This window comes from Talpa europaea, assembly GCF_964194135.1.
Source record: "Talpa europaea genome assembly, chromosome: 1".
Classification (NCBI taxonomy): domain Eukaryota; kingdom Metazoa; phylum Chordata; class Mammalia; order Eulipotyphla; family Talpidae; genus Talpa; species Talpa europaea.
In genome coordinates, this window is record NC_140073.1 from 77701863 (window position 1) to 77717600 (window position 15738).

Genomic DNA, 15738 nt, shown 5'->3' on the forward strand with positions numbered 1-15738 from the left:
GACGAAACACACTGCTGAGGGGAGCAGCGGGTGAGACAGGAGAGGTCTACTTGACATGTGGGTTGCTCTGAGGCTGGCGGGGATCGAACCGGCACTGCAGAAGCTGTTGACAGCTTCACAGCGCTGTACTCAACCGCCTGCGCCACCAGGGAGGCCCCTTAAAATAATTTTCATTTATTTAATTAAATAGCCAATTCTCTTATACTGTTTAGCACTTTTGAATTTTTAATCACCATGTCACTCCTTTTTATGTGGCTGGAAATCATTTTCAAAACAGATTTCTGAGACAAAGGTGTGATTTGAAGAAGACTACAGCCAGCTTCTGAAAGGAGAGCTCACAGGTGGCAATGCTAGGGGGAATCACGCCATTTGCAACCTGTCTGCCATCTCTTGGACAGTTGTCACCAGGATTTCTCTCTTTTTTTTTGTCTTTAACTTTCTCCTTTTTCCTGTATTCTCTATTTTCACCAGCATAGGGTAGAAAGAACCCAACCAGCCCATCTCAGAATCGTACACTTTATAACCAGACAGAAGGGCACTTACCAGGGAGGCTTTCGGGATTTCCATATCAGCTTTGGTTTTGATGCTTTTCTTGTGGTTTCCTTGAGTGCTGACAGAGCTGCTGGTGAGACAGGAGCCCTGGGAGCTGCCCTTTAACATGCTCCTGCAGGAAACATTATTTGATCCACTTTCTGTCTGTTGAGCTGCTTTCTTATCAACTCTGCAGGTAGAAAGTGATTCCTCTGATAAATTACATTGCTCTTCTTCAATCACTCTACTTTTCCCAGTCTTTTAATGTTTAAAGTAACCTCCATGTATCTCTTTGTCCTGCAACCTTTGAGTGGTAAGTGTTTCTCATGGGCCTCGATCAAATCTTCATCTGATATTCCAGCTGTGTGTCAATTTAGATTTGATAATATACTAATTAATTTTTATTTTTATGACAATTTTTAAGATTGGGGGTGGGGACAAAAATGATAACCTCTGAAGAGTGATTGCTAAGTACATTCTGGGTTAAGAGCAACAGGAAGTGCAATTACCTCTTCAAAGTTTCTAAGTATACATTTGCTTGGTACAATCAATGAGATCGGCGTACTTTAAAATGTATGTATAATTTTCTTTCATTTCATGCCATGTGGGTACATTCATAGTTCTTAGTGTGGGATGAATTTCTATCAACCTTGATAAAACTTACTGTTCTTTAATTTCAAAGACCATTGGTTTGGTTAACAATGTAACATGGACTAAATTATCATTTTATTGCTAACTTTTATTTCATTGTTTAAGTTCTGGCTAGTGCATAAAAGACTGCTACCCTGTTGCTCTGTTTGTCTGAAAGGCATGTCTGACTGATATTTAATGTGTAGGAAGCAAACAACTCTCCCCTTTTGGTGGGGCAGCCCTCAATATTACCACCCTGTCAAAATTAGTTACCTGTTCAAAAGTTCGGTCATAAAGGTATCTTTTGTTGAACGTGTAACAGGACTGAGTCTATTTCTTGGTTCAAACTTCATCTGGTTGTAAATGTCTTGTTGTGCTCTCATATCGCTTCTGCTCTGTAAGCCACTGTCTGGACCGTCTGCCAACTCCATGTCCCCGTGAAGCTCGCTGTCTGTCTCACACAGGAGCTCCGGCTTCTTTTTCTCTTTTTTTCTCTCTGATTTTAGTTGTTTGTTTCCAAACCCCAAACCTTTTGTATCCTTTTTGTCCACTTTGGTTTTGGAGACATCCATTTTCCTGCTACTGAGAGCTGGAAGTCTACTCCTTCGAAAACCAAACCAGCTGGCAAAAGAAGGCCCCGGCTTTGGCTTTGCTTCCATAGAGCTGGACTTTGTTTGCACTTGGCCCTTCTCCACATTTTCCTGAATGCACAACATGACCTTTTCTTCAATTGTGGGTGAGAGGGGGGCTTCTGGGCTCACAGCACCAGCCCTAGTTGGAGAAATCTCTGGACACCTTCCAGAAGTTTCTGCCTTGGAGGTCCTGCTTGTTTCAAAATTGCTTGGACACTGTGTCCTCCCTGGGCTTTGCAGGGCTCGTGGGCAGTCTGTTGGAGTGAGTGGGCATCTACAGTGGTCGCTGCCTGGTTCCTCAGGGACTGCCACATTGGGGCATCCACCCTGGGTGATGGCCTGGTGTTCTTCCGTCCCAGGGGGGCCGAGGAGCTCTTCAGACTTTGGAGGAATCCTCAAAGGCAGCTTTCTTGGGCTCCCGTGTTGGCTACCGGAACTGCCTGTGCTCCCCAGAGAGCCTTGCCTGGAGGAAGAATGCCCCAAAGCCCTGCCAGCACTGGGGACACTGTCAGGCATGGGGGCAGATGGTGTCTTATTGGGAGAGCCTTCTGTGGAGGAGCTCTGCCGGGTGAGAGAGTTGCCTCTCTCAGCAGTGTTGGTAATGATTTGAGTTCGAACTTTGCCTGGCCCTTCCGTGGCAGGTGTGCAGGGCTTATCTCCTGAGTGGGCACTGAAGCTCTGGCTACGGGCTTTGGCCCCATTCATGCCTAGAGCTGGTTTCAGGTGTGGCTTGTTACAGGAAAGGGATTTTTTCACAGACCTGTTTTCCACCCCATCTTTTCCATCAGCCCCAGGGGTACTACTTTCCAATGGCTCTGGTATTACTGTGTTCAGGGGAATCCCTTCAGCCAAATTGTCCGGTGCTTGCAAACCCAGTGGAATACTATTTCGCTCAGCACCTTTGGTCTCAAGGCGAGGTAGGTCCCCAGAGTCCACTGCCTTCAACTTGATCGCAGCCACAGAACTCTTAGAGGCCTCATTTAAACTGTCTTTTTCCTGTTTCCCTGGTACCGTGGAACTTTTCCTGAGCAATTGGGGAGACTTCATGAGAACTTTGAGTCCAACTGGGAGGCGAGTTTTCAGTCCTTTCTCATGAGTGCTCTGACAACCAGGTGGGGTGTCATGGCTTCTGGGAGATGGTGCTGATGAGGGGCTATTAACCTGAGATGATGGTGGCTCACTTATCCTTTGGAAGGAAGACTTGGGTGATGTGGAGACACTATCACTCAGCTGTCCTTTCCTTCCCGGAGGTACACTTTTAGAGGATGCTACTTCCAGTGGCTCATGGGTTGAAAGATAATTCTTAGGAGTTCGTAACCCTGTGTCTGTCTGCATGGTCCCAAGTGTTTGGTGAGATGGGGTTTTGGGGGCACTGCTCTTTGGAGAGACCTTTGGGGGTGCTGGGGTCACCATAGCAAATGAACTGGAGGGGGAATGAGCAGAACATTTGATTTGGTTCACTGTTTCTGTGGAGGGCAGAGAGTGAGGGAAGGCAGATTTTTTGAAGGCCATGGAAGATTTCTTCCCCTGTACTTCTGCCATAGTCTGATTAGAAGAAATAACAGGAACAGAAGATCCTTTTGGAGGGGAAGACTTGAATACTGTCCTTGCTGTTTCACTGGAGACCCTGGTCTCGGGCTTGGTAGAAAAAGGTGGTGACACACAGTCATAACTGGATCTGATGAGCAGGGAGACTGACCTGCCTGGAGGGGGAGGGGGAGAGGGTGATTTCACCCGGGGCTCTGGCCCAGAGTCAGAACATTTACCCCTCGCAGGGGCTTCTCCATCATCACTAGGCTCAGGGACGGACCTTGACAGCAGCTGTGATGCTGGAATCTGACTCTTGGGGCACTGAACCCAGTCTCTTCTGCTAGCCATTTTGGAGCCGGTAGGAAGTTGGGTGAGGTGTTTCGGAATGTGTGAATCTGGCTGCAAATCAAAGAGGGAGGCTGGGCCCTCTGTCTTCTTGAACCGTGAGAGTTTCTCAGGAGCTAAGGCTGTTGATTTTTCAAGAGACACTGGGTCACATAAAGGAATTCTCATGGTGGCTTCAGGTTCTATTATTTTTGATTTCTGAGGGGAAGACTTGCCCCTGGCAGGTATTTTTGTCAGACTGTGCTTCTGATAGCTACCAACAGGTCCTGAAGACCTAACATGACTCTTGCAAGACAAATTGCGTGTTGGTTTGGCCAGTTTTTGTCGCTGAGTATTTTGTGCCATTTTTCTAGGGCTGAAAGCTTCAACAGGTGCCTCAGCAACATTATCTAAGTCACCTTTTGGAATGTTTTTCTCAGTTTCCTCTTCAGACCTCTTTAAGAAAGTGTAGTCTCTGGCAGTAGCTTCTAACTGCAAGTGAGCAATTCCCTGAGGTAAAAATTCAGTGTTTTCCGCTTTGGGTCCAGAAGGGGCCTGATTGATGGAAATTTCATTTCTGGTAAGAGTAACAACACCAGTCTGGTGAGAGCTGAATTCAATGGGTTCACCATCTTCCGCATCAAACACTACAGTAATACATTCTTCGGAAGAAGTTCTTTTCACAACCCTTTGCTGCTTAATGAAACCAAATGTCTTTGGCCTATTCTCTAAGTGGATGGGAGCTTGCTTTTCCTCCTCATTGGGAGACCCAAGTTGAGATTTGCCAAATTCCACAAGGACACCCAGGTTCTCCATGGACTTGTCAGTGTCAGCAGTCAGCGACAAGTCTGAAGGGCTTTTCTCATCACTGCTCTCTATGTGCAACTCGTCAAGCGTTTCATTGTCATCAGTATCTGAAAGAGGGAGACTGACAGCCATGCAGCCCTGGCTGTGTGGGCCCCTCTCTCTCTGCCTCTGAGGAGTCTGCATACTTGGGTACACTTTCCTCTCCAAGGGACAGTTGCTGACACAACGGGTCAGCTTTTCAGGCCTTTCCCTGGGGTAAATTGAGGAGGTGTCTTCTAAAAAGTGTTTCCCATTCAGCTCCAGGCCAATTAGACTGTCAGAAACACTGTGGGTTAATTTACAAGCGTGCAGCCTGCAGCCCTGGTTGGATACTGCTTGAAGCCAAGCTAGGGAGGAAGAGTCTTCGTCAGCATCATCATGGGAATCTGTGTCATAAACAAATGCCTTGTGTGGCTCCTTGTAGGGGCTCCCCAGCTCAGTTGGTTTGCTGGGTACATAGTCCTTGAGGCTACTGCTCTTAATTCCTGGAGAATATATTCCTTCATTTGAGTTCATGCAATCTTTATAACCCCATTTGGTTATCACGGATGGGGGTTCAAGGAACACTTTTCGCTTTTGTAGCTTTCGTAGTCCTTCCAAAATGTGACTTTCCTTGATACGAGTTGGAGGTAGTTCATCTGTAGGACTCGCAAAGCCACTTGGGAGTGAAGAGTCAATACTTAGCCTTTTATCCCAGTTTTGTGATGACTGCTAGGAAAGAAAAGTAGATGTAAGAAAAGATTGGATCACATGAATCACAGATACATGAAAGCAAAAGTTTCTCACTGGACTTAATTTGTTTTGGCAGTTAAATATTAAACAATAAAAGCAGGTATTAACTAGTGCAGGTTAATTTATTAACTAGGTAGCAAATCTCGACTTTGCCAGGTCCTAAACTAAGAAGCACAAGGCAGAAGACCCCTGTCTTCAAGGAATATAAAACTCAGCAAGGGAGAGTAAGTCAAGAGGGAAATGATAAGCATAGATACAGGTACTTTAGAAATTCAGAAAAAAAAACTGTTTGGAAATTTTTTTTTTTTTAAAAACACAAAAATATCAAATCCACGTCATTTTGAATGATGGGTACATTTGCCTTAGTTTAAAGATGGGGGAAATGATTTGTAGGTAGAAGGAACATGACAGCAAAGACCTAAATTGGTAAGCTATGTTCCAGATACACAGAGGCAATAATCAGAAGATACTAGGACCCCACCGTACAGCGTAGATGAGAGGTAGAAGGTAAATACTGATAGAAAAGTAAATTGATTCCAGTCTTTGTTTCCTTCCTTTCTAACATTTGACAGTACTGTGACTTCATGTCCTTAATTGTTAGGCAGTATATTTATGTGAGATGTATACATGCCTATAGTAGCTAGGCATTTGCTAATAGAAACCACAGTAATGATTCACCTAACTTAGGAAAGTCAATTTCCATCCTTTATATCCCCTCAAATACTAATATTAGTATTAGTTTTGGACAAGTGACCAAGAAGACCAAAAAATGACATAGAAGAGACAATGCATTCGACATAGACATTCATATGTTTCATAGTATCAGTGACAAGAAACAGAAGGACAGATGGAAGGACAGATGGAAGGGACTAATGTTGACTAAGCATCTGTTATATACTGGCCACTTACATAGAACTATGATTTAATTTTCATAGCACCGTGGGGGAAACATTATCAGCCCAACTTTACTAGGCAGGACTGGCAATATATTAGAGATCACACAGTTGAAGAACTGGAGAAAGGTGTTGAACTCTGTTTTTTTGAGTTCTGGCTTTTATGAATGGCTTTGTGGGAATTTGAATCCAGACTGTCTGGCTCTAAGTCAGACGTGATCTCCGTCATAGGTTTTCCCCACACCTCTACCTCTCTTGCAGAGTTCCATCACAAATGAACACTCAGAAATTTGTGGGATGTGAGTGCTGTATGACTAATGGTGAAGATCTTCAGTGAATGAATATGATGGTTTCAGATGTGTACTTTCTATCAATCTGGGCAGTTTCCACTGGCACCTCCATGCCAGCTTCCCCCCACCCCCAACCCCGCATCCCATAACTCTGTGTCCATCACCATGTGCTTATATGCTGAGGTGGAAAAGTGTCAGAAAATCCCCTTAGCATCGTCACATTTTAATAAGCCATGGATGTTTGCTTACATCTAAGATGGTTCCATAAAAATTACTCTTGCTTGTTTAATTTTTGTTCTGTGTTGGGGTTAGAAGTTGCTTCAGAAAGATACTACTTGGTTTTGCTTCCCCTCCTCCCTCAGTACCATTAAAAAGCCCTTCGGAAATCAGAAGAAATTCCATTAATGAGTGTGAGTATTATATGTCGACCATGAGTGGGTTGCCACAGTTTGGTTCTATAAAATTTCCATGACCCCAATGGCCACAATCACAATAAAGAAAAGAAGCCAGCAAAAGTGTCCCACAAGAGTAGGAAAAATGCAAATTTGTTCAGCCCACAGAAGCTATGCTCAATGTTGCCCACCCACCACCTTTGCACCTTCTGAGAACCTGCCCATACTGTGGTGTGATCCATCCCAGAGCCTGCAGTTAAAATCTTCCCAGGACCCAGAATCTCTGTCCAGTGACATGAGCCACATTCCTTAATCAGTTCAACAGGATGCTATGGTATTTAATAATTTAAGTAAAGTTTAGAACAATCTTGAAAGTTGAAAAAAGAAAAACAAACAAACATGAATTCCTTGTGGGAGAGACATGGGGAAGTACTGGCATTTCACATAGGTAGCTTCCTCCTTTGCTGGGAAGAGTTGGTGGGGAGCAGTGTGGCTGACTAAAAGATGCTGTTGATAAGGTAGGGGCCTGGGTTTAATGTCCATGGTCCTTTTCTATTTCTTGACTGGACAACAATTTTACACATTTGTTTTAAATGAAATTTTTGCTCTTAATGGGAACTTATCCATTCTAACAACTGGAGCCCCTCCAAATTTTAGGCTGATTCAAAAAGGTTGGTATAGCTGAAAAGTTATGAGTGAAAGTTCTGGAGCTAACTGCTCAGCTCTGTCACATAGTGATCATGAGACCTTGGGCTGGTTACTTAATTTCTCAGTACCTCAGGTCCCTCAGCTGTAAAACAAGGGAATAGGAAAATCTATCTAATAGGCTATCATGAGCATTAAATGGACTAACACTTAAGAAGTGCTAACAATGCTGTGCAGCACAGGGAAATTATTCCCTAGAGTCAGATTTTTCCCTTTAGGGCAGGGTAATGCACTTTAGGCAGGTTCTCCTTTTGTATCCGTACATAACAATTAAAAAAAAAAAATGAAATACTAAAGAATCACTGGATATAGTTGAATTATAGTCACATTCAAATTGATACCATATGAGCTTGTTATGTAAGTTAGTACTCAACACGTACTTGTTACATGACAAAAACTGTAAAAGTTCCTTAAATAATACAAATTTATAATGTCTTTCCAGGACTGGGTGTAGCTTGCTTGGTCTCTAAGAACTGGGAATTTTCTCTGTGAGATGTGAGGGGTGTGCCCCATGACCATGCTAAGCCAATACCTGTTAAATCTCCAGATGACTGCCACCTAAGTGGATTTGGAGTGTTTTAAGAATCTTATCTCCCCTCTTTTAGGAAAGAAGTCCAAGGATTATTCTAATTAGAAGAATTTCAGCTAAAAAAGAAGAAAGAAAAAAAAAAAAGCAAGAGACTCTGAGAGGGAAAATGGTGAAGAGTTAAGAGTGAAAATGGCTAAGCCAGGGGCATTCTAAGACAAAGAGAGGGGACATCCCTGACCATCTTCCCTGTTAAGAGCCAGCTCCCTAATGGTCATTATTAAAACTAAAATCTCCTTAAAAAAAGGAACAATTTTGATAATGCACCAATCTCTATACCTTGCATTAGGAGTCTGAATCAAGGGAATATGTTTTAAATTCAAGCTTGAAATCTTTTTCTGAGTTCTGATTCAGGGTATTACAAAGGCACACCCTCACCAATATTTTCTGGTAGTTTTATACTTTTCCTGGTTTTCATATTTCCAGCATCATAAATTAATGATACAAATGAATGATTATGGGTTTCCATTTTTGTGTACTCTTTGCTTCTCTTCAACAACAGGAAACTGTAAAGACAGGTATTCCAAATATTTGGCTTAGATAAGTGTGCAAAGATGCTTGCTCAAATCAGGAGGGAGCAACAGTTGTGAGTCCACTTTGCAGGACAGAGTAATTCTAGTACTAAAACACCTGGTAATGGAGCTCCTGGCATATAAGTAGGGATATGCTTACCTTCACCTAAGCTGTGGTGCCTGCCGTCACTATAGTGTTTTCTCCCTGTACTATACTATTCTCCAATATAGAGTCAATTAGTGTTTTATTGGGTTATAGCTTTGATCAGAGGAGATCAATTTGATATATGTTATTTCTGAGAAGTCAATTCCTACAAAGCTAATGATACCTCTAAAATTTTGGCCATTTATTCTGAGATAACACACTCCTTTTTTTGTCTAGAAAAAAGCTTTTCCTGGAGTTTTCTTGGGATGCTCAGTCTGGAACAGCTTGGCACAAGGCCTTGCTCACTTTCATTTGTAGGGTGCATTCACAAGTCTCCCTGAGCATCACAGTGACAGAGGATGTCCATAACACTAATTGGAAATGTCTGACTTGGTGTGAACACGGTCAGTTCTATTAGACTGGGGTTCCAGGATACAGTTTGGTATCAATCTGGGAAGTTGGTAGGGATTTTCTAAAGCACAGAAGGGAAATGTCTTCTTTTTCCAGGCAATCTCCCCTGATGTTTAAGTCATGTATATCAACACATCATTCCTCTCCTCACTTGCTGGGGTGACTTCTAACTAGTAACCTTTTTGAGCTGGTTTCCTCTATTAAATACTGAGAGAATAACATCTCCTGAGCTAGTTTTTGTTAGACTATAGAAGCAGGAATTCAGTAAGTGGTCATCTCCTTACTAATATTCCCTCTCACCTTCTACCTTCCTACCAGAAAGGATGATTTTCTGGCTCACTCTGATGCTGAAATGCCTTGAGATGAGGCCTTACCCTTTTTATGAGGTTCTTCCCATCATGCCACGTGTAGGAGGAGCCACTGGAGTACTCGCTGCAGGTGCTTGAAAGAGACAGTTCACTGCTGCTGCAGCTATTTCGAGGATAGAGATGACCAGGAATGACAACCCCAAAGCCAGGGCATTTCAAAGCAGGGGCTCCTGATTTGGCATTCAGCTGGCATTCCTGAAAAGGCAGGACAGCTCTGAGCTAGGACTTTGCTTAGGGGAGAGTAAATACCAACTCAACCTCATAGTGAGGTAGGGAATGCTGTACAGTGATTAGAAGCACAGACATTGGATTCAGACAGGGTTCAAATCTTTGTGCTACCTTTTACTAACTAACTAAGGGATATTATTTAAATTATGAGGCTACATTTTCCATTTTAAAAGGGAATTGTGATAATACTGCCTACCTACAGGTGACTACAAGGGTCCAGTGAGCTTCTGGGTACAATGCATATGGCCCAGTAGCTGGCTACATAGTTGCTTAGTTATTACAAGCTACCTTCATCGTTAAGCAGAATTATCAGTATTACCATGGGAATTTCTCATTTTACCCAGTTTAGCTGCTTAAAGAATCAGATCAACATCAATATGACTCTAAAGCTACAAATGGATGAAGATAGAGTAGCATCTTTGAATGTAAGAACATGAACATGGGACTGAGAATCTGGTGACCTGTATCTCTGGTTACACCTGGCACTGAATCTGAGATCTTGAGCCAAGGAAGCATTTAACTGCCATGGACTTTAATGGTCTCATCTGTAGAGTGGGGCAGCTCTACCACATCACTCCTCTGGTGAACCCCTACAGGGTTCTGACAGCATCATTCTAAGTCAGAAATCAAATATCTGGGAAGCCATGTACAGCAGAACACTATTTAGGAACCATGAGGCTCTGCTGTCAAAGAAAACAGGACTTTTCTTATTAGCTGGCTGTCCAAACCAGAAAGACTCTCAAATCAGATAGGTCAGGGTCCCACACGGAAGACTCAGGCAGTTAGAATTCTAATGAGTCTGTGAAAGGCATGTGAGAAAGTTACAAGCATTCCTGCACATCTCGACAGCTACATCATAGGCCCTAAAATAACAGGTGAAGCTCCACAAACTGGACGGGGTAAATTAATTTAGCACCCCAACCACTAGATTGCAATCTCTCCATTACCATCTCCGGCTAGTCTCCTATCTCTAGAAAGCTCTGCCAAGAAACCCTTTGATGTGGACCCATCTGTCTTTATGTCATTTGCAGAATGGCACAGCCTCTTACTTATGCAATTCATTGACACTTTAAGGTGCTGTTAGTACCTGAGTACTTATCACTGTTCTCCAAATGCAATTCCAGCTGATGGTGACTAAACACCAGCTTGAGGAAGGAAGATAATGCTATTCTGGGAGTACTTGTGGTAAATGCTAAGCCCATGTATGGACTGAGACCTGTTTAATCGGCTTTCTAATCAATATCCATAATGCTTACTAATGTTAGTTTCAGTATCAGGCAACTGCCTTGCTATAGATACCTCAATTTCTGCAGCATAAGAGTGATCTAGAAATGCCAAGAAATTTTACTACACTATTTCCTCCATGTCCCCCTGAAATTTGGTGTCAATATTATGAAGGGAAAAACTGTCTTAAAATCCAGCTTTCCACAATATTCATTGATTTGTGACCTTGTTTATTGCCTGAGTTTAGGGCACTTCATATTTGTCTCTGAACAGCTGCCTACAAGCACTGATCCTGTCGCCCAGGGCACCTGGCATTTGTGCTCCAGTCGTCGTACACGTCTGCACTGTGCCTTGAACAAATGTTAAACATCACAGGAAGCTATACTTCTACTTGTATGCTTTCCATGTCCTCCACCCCATTCTCTCATATTTTGTTGCTTGAGTAAGCAGAGGGGTAGTCTTTATTTAGGATGATTTCAGCTCTGACAGATACATTTACTCTCCAGAGACAGGCTTGTATGTGTCCTGAGAGATCATCCAGGCCTAAACTTCTCCAGTGATCCCTTTACACTGCACAGCTTTTGGTTAGGGCTTATATTCTGACTTTCCCAAGATACTGAAGTTTATACATGAGTTCTGTCTTTTGCACTCATCCCTTTCCACGACACCTATCAAAACTACACCTATTTTTATGACTCAGTTCATTTCCCAGGCCTATTTTAATAAATAAGCACACTCGTCCAGTTGCCACCCATGTATACAGATGTTGGAGTCAAATGATTGGAAACTAGAATAGGAAGATGAACAGGAGGAGGAAGAAACTGCTGTCACTCCCCTATCCTTGAACTTGACTTGCCCAGCTGTGATGAGGGACACAGCATACCAGGATGCTGGGGAAGGCTCATCACTGTCATTTGGAAGCATGTGGGTGTGGGGATAGTTAAGCAGAGAAACTTCTCTAGTACAGGTTTTCACACTTTAATGTACATGTGAATCACTGGGATCTTGTCAAATGCAGTCTCTGATTTAGTAATTATAAGATGGGACCTAAGATGCAGTCTTCTTAACAAATTCAGGGAGTTTGCTAAACGCTGGTGCAGGTACTGTGCTTTGCATAGGAAGGCTGTTGGAGAAGCTGTGAGAGAAGCTAACCTCTTGTGTGGGTGACCTGGTGATTGTTGTACCATCTGACAGTCTGATCTGGGTAGTGCAGAGTAGGATGAAGGGAATGGTGAGCCGATCCTTCCTACTGGGAAATTCTCCTCCCTCTCCTCCACCTTGGATGATTAATGTTTGATTTTAATTAGGGAACCAGAATCTCTGATACCCCCTTTTCCTGGAGTTCCCTTCATCAGCACATGGTTATCATGTAGGATTATCTATGCCCGTGAATCTACCTAAGTTTTGTGGTTGAACACTTAATCTCCAAGGTCATTTATTATCTTTGAATCCTGGATGTTTCAGTTACGAACTCTTTGACCTTAGGAAAACTGTCTAACTCCTCCATGCCTCAGTTTCTTTGTAAGTAGAAATAATGAAAGCACCTACCATATAAGATCATTGTGAAGATAGGGCAGCCTCTATCTATTATTATTATTGAAATGTTGCTATTATTGAAAATGTTTTTTATGTACATGTGTCTTAATGTTTCAACTAAATCCTAAGTTTCCACTTTCCCAAAGGGCCTGGGTATTATACTTCTTGACAGTCTGTTAAAAATGGCTGGAGGCTTACACATTGGGACTGCACAGAGCAAAAGCCAAGTGGGCACATTTTGTTTCTGGCGATTATTACTGTGAGTTTTCAGAGTGACATACCAGAAGATAGCCCTTGCAGTTATCATTCTAGCCAAGAGATGTTCTCAAAAGTTGTTTCTTGACACCAAAAGAGTACATGGTCTTGGCCTTCTGGGTAGATACCTAGGATCATGAAGTGTCTTTTCTCATTGGACTCCTTAAATATTCTTTGCCATGCTTTTCTGTGGTTGTGGTCTGCTGCTACATAGTTAAGAAGACAGCTAAAGCAACAGAGTTCTTCATATTGCCCTAATATTGTTAATGGATAATGTGTTACCCACATTTCATTTATAATGTCATTTAATTCTCAGAAATAGAAAAGTAACAGCATTATACTCATTTTTCAGATGGAGAAATTGAGGCATGAAAATGTCTCTTTCTTGCCTATGGTGTTCTGCCAACACGGCATTCTGATACCCAGCTCAGGTCCTGGTCACTGTGGCCCCAAATGAGGCTTCTGAAAATGTCCTAAGAACTCGGGGACATTTAAAGAGCACCTAGGTTACTACTGAGAAGAACTGTAATTAGTAATAGATAATGATTATTATTAAAAGCCTTCTTTGCCAAAAATTGTATTTTGGCTTTCATTGCAATTAATTATGTTGACTCAATGAGAAAAATACATTTTGGATAGGGCAAAGAAGGATTATTAATGTGAGTTCCCTGTTTGCAGTATCCAAAATGTATTTTTCTCATTGTATGGTTTAGATTGCCACCTGGAATGACATCTGCTTTAACATCCTTACTGTGAGCTATCCAATACAAAAATCCGTAAGTTTATTTAAAAAAAAATACAGTGATAGAGAATGAAGGCAAACTTTCTTGGATAAAAACTTCACATGTGAAAAAATTCCTGACCTTCAGGCCATATTATACATTGGCTGCCACTAAGGTTGTTATGAACATCTAAAGTGCCAGCATTCCCACTAAAATTGAATTCCAATCTAACTTTATAGTATTTACCTTTGATATAGAATATTCTATCTACCCTGATACAATTATACAGTAAAATAAAAAGCTAGTTTATCCACAGATGTTCATCTGTCATTGTTTTAAGCTTAACAGTTCTTTCATATATTTATTTAGCTCCTGAGTTTTTGAAGTAACTCTTTTTATGTCAATGAAATTTAAAAGCCATGTTGGTAAAAGTTTTGCCAAATAAGCACAAAGCTCACCCAAGCTAAAGGAAAAAATGCACAGCCCATGAATTTTTAAAAGTTCATACATAATATATCATAAAAGTAGGATGAATAATATGGGACATGGGCTTTAATAAAAAGCTCCTTGACCATTTCTCAGGGACTTTGAGATGTAATCAATACCCAAAAATGTATCTTGGGGACAAAGTCAAGATTTATGATATTTTTGCCGAGAGTGACACTTTTTGCTTACTTTATCAGCTGGGGGACATGATATTGAATTTCAGGAAACACAAGAAAGGGAAGTATTTTTATCTGCCTGACAATGCTTCAAGGATGCACTTTATGGTTCACTTGTGACATCATATTTGATGGAAGGAAAATAACAACTTAAACAAGTGTTCTGAAGGCAACAGGAAAACTCACGTGCATCTCAACATCAGTTTGTGGCTGCGTGAGACTTCGACTTCTTTCCGCTTCTGAAAGCAAATCTCCGGATGAAAGATCTAAGATTCGGGAGTGAAGTTTCTAGGTAAAAATAAGTAGAAACACTGAATAATAATGATTTAATTGTTTCAAAATCCTGACTTGGATAACTAAATGTCAAAAGAGTTGATATTTCTAGATTAGATAATACACACCATATGAGAAAGTTTATTCTAATTTAACAAAATCCCATAAATATGTGTGCAAACTAGTTTAAAAGCAATTATCACACTTCTATAATCTTTCAGCCTGTGTTTGAAATTAAGAAATACTAAACAGTAAATACTAGAAAAATTGTGAATATATCAGTATGACTATTGGCTAGTATTAAAATTAACTTTTGATATTCACATTAAAGATCAATCACCATGTTAGCCTTATAATGCTGAACAGTGGTTAAAATCTGAGTGAATAATTATAAAAGTGATGACCTTATTTTTAAACAGCACTGATCTTGTGAAACCTTCCCTTGGACACATTTTAACTCAAAGTCATTAATGTCATCTGTTAGGAACAATTAATGTGAATAGGAAATAATTGCATCAGGGACCTGGGGACTTAGAGGATTTTGTGCATTAATATTCACATGCTATTAGATTATATACTCAGTTCTTCAGTTTTGCTTGGGAGGCCTGATGAACCAGGGGCATTTCACTATATTAATCTTTATACTAATTACTAAGGCTTTTCTGTGAACATTAAATTTGATCTGTTTAATTGCAGATACAATAAAGCCTGCGATTTATGTCAAGTGTTTCGGTTATACTGATGACATTTAAAAATGGTACTTGTAGCTTGGTTTGTCTTGGGTACAACTTTTTTGACTTCAGACACTGAAAAATCAAATCAAGTAAGTAAATAATGAGGCTAAACATTCCTCTCACCTCTGAAAACTTTTTCTGTTACTGTCCCTCCTGGAAGGCCTTGCTGCATACTAATATTGATCTGGAAATATCTGATATTGTCTCCCACTAATTAATGTTAGGATCATCTTCTCGTGTAGGGGTAGCCTCACAGTTACTATATCCCACCTCTGCCATATTGTCAGCAGGGATTGCAAACTGTGATGAAATGAGTCACATTCACTCTGATCCCTATTTGACTTCCTTAAACTTGGGAGAGAACTCCTTGTACTCAGTTGGTCACTCAACAAACACCTATTCAGTATCATTTTAAGGGTGAGAACTGAAGCAGGTCTGTGGCCACCCTTCCGCAGGAGTGAAGGTTTGCTTCTCTTTTAGATCAATTCTCCTCCTCAGTGGTGGAATTTCAAATAACTATTTGTCTCAAACTTATACTTTTGCTTCTCTTGATTCATATTTGTGGGGACACTTTCAC

General features: G+C 41.4%; 1 protein-coding gene across 2 annotated transcripts in view; it reads right to left on the reverse strand.

Annotated features, from left to right (window-relative positions):
* NCKAP5 (NCK associated protein 5) overlaps nt 1–15738 on the reverse strand; it is a gene marked incomplete at both ends in the record, with an annotated part of 781067 nt that overhangs the window by 103169 nt on the left and 662160 nt on the right. The window contains 4 exons of one of the 2 annotated variants that reach the window (XM_084239032.1): nt 544–721; nt 1435–5204; nt 9534–9722; nt 14341–14442. In XM_084239032.1, coding sequence (XP_084095158.1) covers nt 544–721; nt 1435–5204; nt 9534–9722; nt 14341–14442 — 4239 coding nt within the window. Of the gene's footprint in view, nt 1–543; nt 722–1434; nt 5205–9533; nt 9747–14310; nt 14443–15738 lie in introns of both variants that reach the window. The other variant, XM_084239031.1, reaches the window with a different exon arrangement.